This window comes from Tarenaya hassleriana, unplaced genomic scaffold (assembly GCF_000463585.1).
Source record: "Tarenaya hassleriana unplaced genomic scaffold, ASM46358v1 Cleome31, whole genome shotgun sequence".
Classification (NCBI taxonomy): Eukaryota; Viridiplantae; Streptophyta; class Magnoliopsida; order Brassicales; family Cleomaceae; genus Tarenaya; species Tarenaya hassleriana.
The window spans coordinates 1,667,649-1,680,042 of NW_010966274.1; the positions used below are offsets into that span (position 1 = coordinate 1,667,649).

General features: G+C 32.1%; 2 protein-coding genes across 2 annotated transcripts; both read left to right on the forward strand.

The window, feature by feature from the left end:
- The first annotated feature begins 413 nt into the window (after window positions 1–413).
- On the forward strand, window positions 414–2,312 carry LOC104820653 (probable 9-cis-epoxycarotenoid dioxygenase NCED5, chloroplastic). Its single transcript, XM_010551192.1, has one exon. The coding sequence runs from the start codon at window positions 453–455 to the stop codon at window positions 2,238–2,240; it is 1,788 nt and encodes a 595-aa protein (XP_010549494.1). The 5' UTR covers window positions 414–452; the 3' UTR covers window positions 2,241–2,312.
- A 7,733-nt stretch (window positions 2,313–10,045) lies between these two features.
- On the forward strand, window positions 10,046–11,719 carry LOC104820654 (protein TIFY 5A-like). The gene is made up of 3 exons (XM_010551193.1): window positions 10,046–10,183; window positions 10,997–11,102; window positions 11,269–11,719. The coding sequence occupies exons 1-3, from the start codon at window positions 10,113–10,115 to the stop codon at window positions 11,509–11,511; spliced, it is 420 nt and encodes a 139-aa protein (XP_010549495.1). The 5' UTR covers window positions 10,046–10,112; the 3' UTR covers window positions 11,512–11,719.
- The last annotated feature ends 675 nt before the right edge of the window (window positions 11,720–12,394 follow it).

A 12,394-nucleotide genomic window follows, 5' to 3' on the forward strand; every position in this document is an offset into this window, starting at 1 on the left:
ACGCAATGGACCGAAAGTTTGCACTTTCTCTGCTACGGCCCACATATATTTTCTTACAACCAAAAAAAAAATATAACGTTATAATCGTTGTTTTATTATTTAGACTATAAAATAATATAATAAGTGTAAAACATCGGTGAATATCGAATGTAAATCATTATCCATAGTAATTTTTTTGTACAATCACATATGATTACATCGAATTCTAGTCTAATTTCGAAATTAAACATATGATACATTATAAAATATCATCTATATCATTATAACAATAATTAAATTAATAAAATATCATATGAACTGCCTCTCATGTAATGCATGATATCACTCGCCACTACGAGTGTCCAAACTCTATTTATACTCTCTCTCTCTCTCTCTCTCTCTCTCTCTCTCTCTCTCTCTCTCCAAAAATCTCTCCCTCTCTCTCTTTTCCCTCCAAATCTCTCTTTCTCTCTATGGCTTCTCCCCCGTATCTCATGGCACCCGCCGGAGCAAAACTCAACCTCGCCGCCTCTCCGCCAGATTCCGCCGTATCCCTCGCCAACACGAAACCCAGACGCCGGAAACAGACACAGACGCGCTGTGCCTTAAACTCCCCGACGTTAATCCAATTCCCAAAACAACCCTACCCAAATCCCATAATTACGGAAAAGCCACCGCCGTCTTCTTCCTCTTCCTCTTCCTCGTACCCTCCTCACTGGAACCTCCTCCAACGCGCCGCCGCCACGGCCCTCGACCTCGCCCAGAGCGCGTTGCTCTCACGCGAGCGGTCTAAGCCAATCCCAAAGACCGTCGACCCACGTCACCAGATCGCCGGAAACTACGCTCCGGTACCGGAACAATCCCTCCGGCGATCTCTCCCCGTCTCTGGAGTCATCCCCGACTGCATCGACGGCTTCTACCTCCGTAACGGCGCAAACCCATTGCTCGAGCCTGTCTCCGGTCACCACCTCTTCGATGGAGACGGCATGGTTCACGCCGTTAAAATATCCGGCGGCGAAGCAAGCTATTCCTGCCGGTTTACCCGAACCGAGAGATTGGTTCAGGAGAAGGAATTGGGCTGTCCGGTTTTTCCGAAAGCGATCGGAGAGCTTCACGGACATTCTGGGATCGCGAGGCTGATGCTGTTTTACGCACGTGGGTTATTCGGTCTCCTGAACCACCAGAACGGGATGGGAGTTGCCAATGCTGGGCTGGTCTACTTCCATGACCGGTTATTAGCCATGTCCGAAGACGACCTTCCTTACCAAGTTCGTGTCACCGTCAATGGCGATCTGGAAACCGTCGGGAGATACGATTTCGACGGCCAGTTGAAATCCGCCATGATCGCGCACCCGAAGATCGACCCAGAAACAAAAGAGCTCTTCGCTCTTAGTTACGATGTTGTCAAGAAGCCGTACTTGAAGTACTTCAGATTCTCGCCGGAGGGTGAGAAATCGCCGGACGTCGAAATCCCGCTGGCGAGTCCGACAATGATGCATGACTTCGCCATTACAGAGAATTTTGTCGTGATTCCCGACCATCAAGTCGTATTCAAGATCGGGGACATGGTTCTCGGCAAATCTCCGGTGAGTTACGACAAAGAGAAGATTTCCCGGTTTGGGATTTTGCCGAAAAACGCCGAAGACGCGTCGGGGATAATCTGGATTGAGTCGCCGGAAACTTTCTGTTTCCATCTCTGGAACGCTTGGGAGTCACCGGAGACGGACGAGGTTGTCGTGATCGGATCATGCATGACTCCGGCGGATTCAATCTTCAACGATTCCGACGAGAATCTGAGCAGTGTCTTGTCGGAGATCCGGTTAAATCTCAAAACCGGGAAATCTACTCGCCGACCAGTGATTCCCGGTTCCAATCAGATGAATCTCGAGGCCGGTATGGTTAACCGGAACCGGTTAGGGAGAAAAACCCGGTTTGCGTACCTTGCAATCACCGAACCTTGGCCCAGAGTCTCCGGCTTTGCGAAGGTGGATCTTCTTACCGGAGAATCGAAAAATTACTTTTACGGCGGTAAAAAGTACGGCGGCGAACCGTATTTTGTACCGAGAGGGTTAGATTCCGACGGAGAAGACGACGGTTACATTTTGTCGTTTGTTCACGACGAGAAGACGTGGAAATCCGAACTTCAGATCATTAACGCCGTTAACTTGGAGCGCGCCGCCACCGTTAAATTGCCGTCAAGAGTGCCGTACGGTTTTCACGGCACGTTTGTGAATTCGTCTGACATAGTCAATCAAGCTTAGTCCGCTAGTTAATTTTTTTTTTTAACTGCGGGTGCGCAGTTTTTTTTTTTTTTAATTTTATATCTTTTAAAATATAATTTTGTAATTTCCAATTATATTTTTTTTCTGGTTTGTCCCAGCTTGAAGCTGATGTAAATATATCGCCAAGCTCAGCTGGTTTCTGCTATATTTTTTTTTTTTGTTTTATAAATAATTTTCTTGTTCAAATTAATCTCAGTAATTTAATCTGATTAGCTATTGATATTATAAACATTATAACTATTACAAATTTAAGTACACAATCACTTTAACCAAAAAAATAAATTCATAATGTACACACTACAAAAAAACCTGCATATAGCGACGGAAATTTCCGTCGCACAGAAAATTGCGACGGAATGTGACGATTTTACGACAAAATGTGAAAAAAAATTATCCGTCGCAAACAATCGCAAAATCCGTCGCAATTTGCTACGGTTTGCGACGGATAATTCTGTCATAACAAAGAAATAGATGATTTGCGACGGAAAATAAAAATTGCGTCGGATTGCGACGGAATATTCCGTCGCTATATAACTGTTTTTTTGTAGTGACAGTTTCCTAGCTATTTTGATATTTCTAATTTTTGTTCATAAAATTTTAAAATATTATGATTACTAAAAATCAATATTAACCATAACTTAGGAATAACAATAATAATAATAGTGCCCACAAAATTGGGATGATTATAAAAAAAATTATAATTGGTGGACAGTGACAGTTACTTGCATAGGTCGTTGTTGATTTTTGTAGCATCTGAAAGACAAACGCATTGAAAAAGAGACGCATAACACTTTGAGTGGGGCACCATAATATTTTATATATATATATTTTCTACACTTGTATATATATTTATATATATCGTATATCAACATGAGGACATCAAGCATTAGACGAAAGTAAATATTAGTAATTTAAATTAGTTACTGTAAGAATTATTCTCGTGCATTTCCTGTTAATGTATATAAATGACGTTTTGATATTTTCTATTTACTTTTTGATATATTTTTTTTAAAATTATCCTTCATTATTAATAATAGGTAATTATTGTATTGTATGAGAGAAAAAATAAAGACATCATAATTAAAAAGAGGTATTTTAGACAAAATTTTATTTTTCTTAATTTATTGTTGAAAACTAATGAAGTATTTAAAAAACATATATTTAAAAGAAAATACAGATATGTAAACCTAATTAAAACAACTTAAGTCGCAATTAATTTGTTCGATTCCTTACCACACACATATATATATATATATATATAATGATTGATCTAGAAAAACAATTGATTTGAGATTCACGAACAAATATTTTTTATAAGTTTCATATTTAAAAAAAAAAAGAGTTTTTAGAATTTGATGGGACAAAAATATCTCATATATATATACACACACACGTATATACACATATATACTATTAAAGGATTACAAACAAAAAACATTAATGGGCATGATAATCTTGTATGTCGATATGTGCCGACCATTTCTTTTTTCTAAGGTCCAAACTCTCATCGGTTACGTTTTAATTGAGAGTACAAAAATTTCGTTTGTTGGTCCAAACATTGTCCCAATTTACTATAGATGCACCTTACCCACATATAGCAACGTTCTTTTTTTTTACTTATTATTATTATTATTATTATTATTATCCTTCGTGGGTTCCTCTTGATTTGAAAAAAAAAACTAAGCAAATATTAAATATATAGATATATTCGGTCTATATTATTCAATTCACCAAATTATATAAATATATATATATATAGAGAGTATTTTCTCATTAAAAAAATAGAAATTGGTCCTATTAAAATACTAACACTAATCTTATTATAAAAATAATTTTATAATAGATAATTTTAACTTTCTGTAATTCTTAATATATAGGTATATCGTGATAAGATTTACTAAAAATGAAATGAAAATAAAATACTAGTGAAGACAGATATTTAAGATATTTTTTTTTTGTTTAGAGAATTATTAACTTTGTAAACGGATAGACGGGTTCCCGAGGCCAAGGAGAACGGAATTCGGAATAAGACGAACAAATGAGTAAAAGAAGAACCTCGAATTCAATTCCGATTGGTCCGACCAAGATGATCACGTGAAATCCACGTGGAAATATGATAACTTCAATCAATTAAAAATCATCTTATTAATAAATGCATTACGTACGTAAGCCATGCAGAGCTCACGCCTATCTTTATCTTATACATTTATAACATACACCAATATATATATATATATATATATATATATATATATATGAATGTAAATTGTCGTATACAACCATTATATAAGTTATATTAAAAAAAATATGGACACTTTTGAGTTTATACACGTAGTTCAAGTTCCTGAATTTATAACACTTCTTAAAAAAAAAAATCACGTCCCCTTAATTATCTACTAACCAATTCAATACATAAATCATCGTCTCCTTATAAAATTCTCATCATAATTAATCAAAGGCTCGATTTAGATTACAAAGGCAAAAAAAAAACGTACACGTGCATGCCTCATGCATGGACTACGTACACGTACATAACCAACTCCATGTAGTTCTTCGGTCTTCCGATACGTGTTAGGACACGTGTCAGCTTCTCGTCCTATTTCCCTCGAACATTGGCTAGGGGATTCTAGACTGTACCTATATATATATATATATAGGCGGATATATATTTAATGGGTAAAACCCCTAAAAAACCTTCAACTTGTAAAAATATATACAAATAAACCTTTAACTTGAAAAACTGTCATTCAATCCTTAGAACTTGTAACTTGTCACTAAATAAAACATCGAACTTACAAATTATTGCTCTAATAAATCTTTGACCGGTTTGACTATAATTTCAAACGATCGGAAATCCACGTATTGTCAGATTGTTGATGTCATTTTTTAAATTAAAATTGATAACATGTATAAGGTGATATCAACAATCCGTTAATACGTAGATTTTTGATCGCCTGAAATTGTTGTCAAACCGGTCAAAAGTTTATTAGAGCAATAATTTGCAAGTTCGAAGTTTTATTCAGTGACAAGTTACAAGTTCGGTGATTGAATTATAGTTTTTCAAATTGAAGATTTATTTGTATATATTTTTACTTGGAGTTTTTTTAAGGATTTTACCCATATTTAATATATGCAGATGATGGCAATGCTTTTGCCGTTCGCTTGGCTCTGGTTGCCGCGCAATGTTATTTATTTCAGTTGTTGGATTAATAGAAATCTTTGTTCGTATATTTCGAGAGGAAACGGGACATGGGCATTGTCAAAAATCTGATGTCCGTATTTACACGTGTCATCAAGATGAGTTGCCACGCATTCATGAACAAACTATGAGGTATATACGGTTCCAGCATTCTAGGAACTTGGAGTTTCTCCCGATCACAAAGGAATACATAGTAGAATACGTAGTAGGGTTCACGGTTGGAGATTTTAGCGGTTTGATTCGGAAACGGTTTATTCGGTATTATAAAATTTATACCAAATCAGTACTATATATTATTTGGTTCGGTTCGGTTCCAATTTCGATACAGTTCGGTTTCGATTTTTGTTAAAAAAAATTAAGATTTACTTAAGAAAATTTCGGTTTTTCGAAAATTTTAAAAATTCGGTTCGGTTCTGAGAATTTCAATTCTATAAAAAAAAGATAGCGTTCGAAAATTTTGAATTGTATGATTAAAAAAATACCAAAATTTTTCAGTTCTGTTCTAAATAACCGAATCGAAACGTCAACCCTAATACAGTCTAAATTTAGATGATTAAATGGTAAGATAAAATACAAATTATATTTTTATCTTAGATTTAAATCAAAACATTAAAAAAGATATTTATCCAAATTTCTTCGATCCTCTAAAAGATTGTTATTTCAAACTCCGGGTGAATTTCTGAATTATTAAAAAAATTATCCAACGGGAAAAGAAAATGATACAAAATATTTTACGGGTTTGGCCCTTGCGAAACGGTCGGGGTGCTGCTCAGTCTTCTGTGGCATGGAAGAGACATGACAGCAAAACATCATTTGGATTTTGATTTCATGAATGTGCTCTATCATACGTGTAGCTTTTAAGGTCATACATATAATATATATATATATATATATATATATATATATACACACTCTCATTTCCTATACGTACAGAACGTGTATATATATATATATATACACGCACATTGACAAATGTATACATATAATATACATGTTGAGTTGGTTATTTATGTGGCGAACTGGTTGTGTTATTTAACTTATTTATTAGTACGCTGAATTTCATTTCCCAAATTTAAAAACTATTTCTTTCCCATTAACAAGCAATTTTTATTATTATTTTTAACTCGACGAATGGTTGTGTTTTGTCCCAGGATAAATATTTCAATTTAAATATATAAAATTAAATCGAATCATAATTAATTATTTATAATATAAATTAAACTCGAATTTTTATTGGATTTAAATTACATAAATTGAATTAAAACCATATCCTATTAAATTATAATAATAAATCAAAGAAACAAATAAAAATTATAATTTTTATACGATAATTTTTTAAATAAAAACTGATGTAGTTTTTATAAAATTTTAAAAAAATCCGAATAATTAAATACAGTGTTCCTCTACATGTATATACAGTCCCATTGAGTCATTATACATTAAATATAGGTGATTTGTCACGTAATCATAACAAATAATTTGGAATTTAGGGTTTGATATATAAATCCAAAACCAAAATTGTTAAGAGTGACCTCGCGTTCGAATATTCATTTTATGGTACTGAAGAATTCACGATACAAATTCCAAATTCTAATATGGAAATTATATATCGTCAGCTAATAGAAATTTCAACTTGAAAAAAAATTACTGTGTATTTGGTATTATATGTATATAGATATATGTATGTATGCATATCTTTTATACATATATATACATATATGTAAGTATGTCCAAATTGGTTAAAGGAGAATTAGAGGAACCAATTTGGACAATAATCGAATAATTAATTCGATCCGAACCAAATAATACATCTAATTAATCAAACTGAATTCGATATACAAATTGAATAACTAGTTATAATTTCTGTAAAATCGAGAAATCCAAATCCGAACGGAATCGAATAAAAAGAATAATCGAAAAACCCAAAAAAATATTTGAAAAATAAGTATTTTTATAGCTAAAAACCTAATAGAACCCGAACCAAAATATAACCGAAATGAATTCAATATAAAAACTATATATATATAGTTATATTTTTTTCTAAAATTCGAATCCGAATATAACCGAAAATGAACCGAAATTGATTGACCAATAAAGGCGATGGAAAACATGTTGAGCATGTCCGAAGCAAAAAAAGTCGGAACATATCATGTGGTGAATGGGCCTCTTAGGCCGCAGCGGAGGCAACATGTTTCAACATGTCCCATTTTTCAAAATTCCAAGTTGCAAATTTATTTATTTATTTATAAATATGGATATTTTCTTTCAACTATCATCAATACATACAAATTCAATCAAATATACAAACTACATTTATATACATATATATATATATATATCATTATTAGAATATACAATTATTCATACAGAAATTTTGTTAGGTGATGGAGATATTAGCCCAATAACAAGACCCATATAGTAAGGCCTCGTTATATTTTTTTATAGCCCATAAAAAATTATGTTATTGTTCGGCCAATTCAATTGAGCTTCGAAGTGAAAATTATCCACGTGGTCAAAACCCAATCTTACATATATTTTTGCAATGATAGTTAAAGTTGACAAAACTTTGAATTAGACCGGATTCCCATTTGGGTTCGGTTATTTCGGTATTAAAAAAAATTATAATTATTACGGTTGTTTCGGATTCAATTTTTTCGATTTTAGAGAAATTTGGTTTTGTTAAGTTATTCGATTCGATTATTCGGTTATTAATCAAACTTATTATTATTTTGTCTAAATTGGATAAAGTTTTATGTTTGTGAGACAATCCTATAGAGACAGCTTCTGAATATTGGAAATCTAACACGTGCTGAATTTGGGGGGTTTTCAATTTTCCAAATTCGGAATCTAATTATATGGTTACTATTTCTGCATTTTCCACGTGGAAAATTGATAGCCCACGTGGCCGGATTTGACACACACCCCTTGGGTTGAAAATTTCAATTAGATAACTAATGAATGGTGGATAACGAACTGGCGAACCAAAGGTTTTATCTTTTATGCACGTGTGTGTGTATATATATATATACACACATTAAAATATAGTTAGACATGTTATCATATAATTATAACTAATTATCGGATTTAAAAATAGCATTCTTATCAAAATGGATAAAATTTAGGGTTTTGAGATAAATTTCGATAATTGACTTTGTTTGATTTCCGTTTTTGGTTTCCAAATTAATATACATATTTATGCGTAAAAATATTAGGGTTCGACTGGTTGTACCGCAGCGGTTGCGGTTGCGGGTGGTGACGTTTTCAAAGCGTTTGATAGCGATTATGAACGATTAGTACTGACTGGTTGATAAGTTATTGTTGACAGCGATTGCGGGTAGATGCGGTTGGAAGTGAATGGTTCGTTGTGGTTGCGGTTGCGTTTGATATAAATTATGAAAAAAATATTATTTTAATTTTTTTTTATAATAGTTTAAATTAAAATTTTAATATCATTTGATAAAAATTATTTAATAATAAATTTAAAATATAATTATTATCAATTTAATTTATTTTTAAGTAAAAAAATAATTTTTGAAAACTCGATATCCTCTCTTCTCTGCCCTGCTTCTTCATTTAAAGAGATATGCATGAGTGAACGTCATTTTCTTTGTCGCTGGAGCGGCGCAAAACACGCGGAGTTTGTCGGACAACTCGTCGAAGAAGACAAAGGGGCGGCTGTACAAGGTGCGCTTTTATTTACTTTATATATATATTATACTATATCATATATATATAGATATATATTTATTAATACATATGTATATTATATACACATGTACGTACTATATGTATACAATTATATATACACAGAAGAAATATACACATACATATGTTCATATATATATATAATATACACATGTATATATTATACGTATAAATATCCATATATATATAATCATTAATATATATATATATATATATATATATATATTAGTATTTTATATATTTTTTAATAATGATATTTTAGTTTTTTTTAAAACACCTGAAATCGCTACCAAAACGCAAGTTGGGAGCTACGATTAGAAAACACAAGTTTGGTTGTTAGTGCGGGTGATTGTGGTTCAACCAATCAGTTTTTCAATCGTCCGCAATCGCCAAAAATCGTAACCGCTCTGTTTGCGGATGGCGGCAGTGCAACCAATCGCCCCTTTAGTAGCGACCAAACTAAATAAAAGAAAATCAATAAGATCAGAACCATTCATAAAATTCCATTTTTTAAACAAGAAAAGGAAAAAAATAAAATAAAGTCGGCAGCCAAATTGAAAAACGCATGTTGTCAATTTGCTCATTCAACGCATAAAAGCGACACCGCCGAATTTCGTTTCAATGGAAATTCCCAAAATTAATTAATAAAAAAAAAATATTTTCGGCCCATAATAATAATAGTAAAAAATAATTTAAAAAACAGCATTTAACACGTTGAGGTCCTAACCAAAAGTCGCCGCCATTATATAATATAGCTTGTATATTAAAACTGTGTTCGGTTCCCCGTGTCGGCCCCGTGTAATTCACGTCTCTCTTTTTCCTCTTATATATAAGGATCTATTTCCACATATATATATATATACACACCTCCAAGCATATATATATATATATCCGCTTAAGCATTTACTTACATCTATACGTACACGAATCTTCTCTTCTTGACGAAAATGGAGAGGAACTACTGCGACTTGGAACTTCGTCTTCTTTCTTCGTCTTTTGATTCTGATTCCATCAGCTCGTAAGTCTCTCTCTCTCTCTCTCTCTCTCTCTCTCACTCTCTCTCTCTATCTATGTATGTGTATATATATATATAGAGAATGTATATGCACAAACATGTGCAGGGTTTGTTTCTTGAAAAAAAATCGAAATTGAAATGAAAGATATATACAGCATGTCATGTGCATTGAATTAAGCATATACATGGATGCATGCATGTATAAATATAATATATGTATGCGTGTTTTTTGGTGACCAAATATGCAAATTACACAATACTCCATGGGACCATTTTACTCATATGATCGACTTGTATCGCAGTAATTTCACGGGTACACTTCAAAAAACATAACACATTAAATTCTCTTCGAAAAGACCATATTACCCTTAATGAAACCGGATAATTTGCCCATTCAAAAAGAAATTGTAATTGCGATATCATAATTAATTCTAAATACAGTTGCAATTGGTTTTAAATGACGTGGCAAAAAATACATATTTCAAATTTAAAAAATAACTATATTTTTGTTAGACTTTCACTTAGTATACAATCATAAATACTTGTTTTAGTCGTATACTAGTTATATAACAGTCGCAATAAAAATCGTAAAAAATATGAAAGAAAGGTTATTTCGTACCTTTCGAACGAAAAAGTTGTATAAAATTGAAAAAAAATTACTTTTTTTAATAGTATACCTGAGAAATTGCTGCAACCCAAATGGGTCATCTAGTGAAATGCCTTATTTCATGGTCATTAACCATATATATATATATATATATATATATATACACACACACAATACTTATGGTTGTATATTCAATTTGATTTTTGAAGGACGATGGAAGAATCAAAGAGCTCAATAAAGGAGGAAGAATCCCAGAGAATGACAATTTTCTACAATGGAAAGATCATTTGTATCTCCGATATTACACATCTTCAGGTACACATACATATATATATATATACACATACATATATGTACACACATTTACTTGCATTGATTTATTCCTTATAGCTAGCAAACTCCTAATTCAACATTTTATTAAATGTTTCCAAATAATTTACACAAGTTTAATAATTTAATCAATCGTTATAAATAAACGCAGGCTCAAGCCATAATATCATTAGCGAATAGAGGAATGGAAAAGAGATCATCATCAAGATCAAGCCCATCTCCTCATCATCATCATGATCATCATCATGACCATCATCATCATCGTCATCATGGTCATCATCCGTTGATGTCTCTCAAAGGATATAATTCCGTTGGTCCGACGAAAAAATCTCTCCAAAGGTTTCTCCAAAAACGAAGAGACAGAATTCAAGCCACGTGCCCTTACAATACATAAATATCATATTGTAAAAATGCGTATAGATGATAGTCCGAATTATTTTTATTTTTGAACCATTTTTGTTTTTTTATTTTTCTCTTTTGGAACGACTTTTTCTTGTAAATTAAAGAGTTGGAATTTTGATATTGATTTGTTGGCACTTTTGGTTTCTATTATTTGGGCCTTTATTGGGCTATAATCGTCGTTATGTATTGAAGCTTTGGGACCAAAGGCCCATAAGAAAATATTTTGAGCCCATTAATGACCCATCAACGCAGAAAAATAAAAATATGGTTAATTAATAAATAAGTAATTAAATAAGAGGAAAAAGAGGTTAAATTAGTTAACGGAATACATGAAATTTTCTCTCTCTCTAATTTCACCGCATATTAAAGATAAAAAAAAAAAAAATTCTGAATGTTTTTTATTTTTAATATTTTATTTTATAGATTGATTAATTTTAAATGATTGAAATAATTTATTTTTATTTTTTTTTTCATTACATGGATATGGTCGAGTTTTATATTTACGAAGAAGAACCGAAATATATATCCATCCTATTTAAGATGTTTCCGTCGACTACTTATTCATTCATTCAACCCCTTATTTTGTTCTTTTAGAATTTTAAAATTTTTTATTTTGAAAACTTAAATCTTTGTTTCCCATATTCTTCCTGCATTTAAATATTCACATACTCTTGTTTTCTAAATTAATTCATCTCCTCTCTCTCTCTTTATTCTCTTGAATCTTTTCTCTCTTGCGGTCCACAATAAAATTTTCTTGGTTTCCAATTAGATACTTTAATTCTTTTTTCGTTCCTAACTACTTTTAACTTTGCTCTCAATATATATATATATATATATATATATATATATATATATATATTCTAAAAAAAAAACAC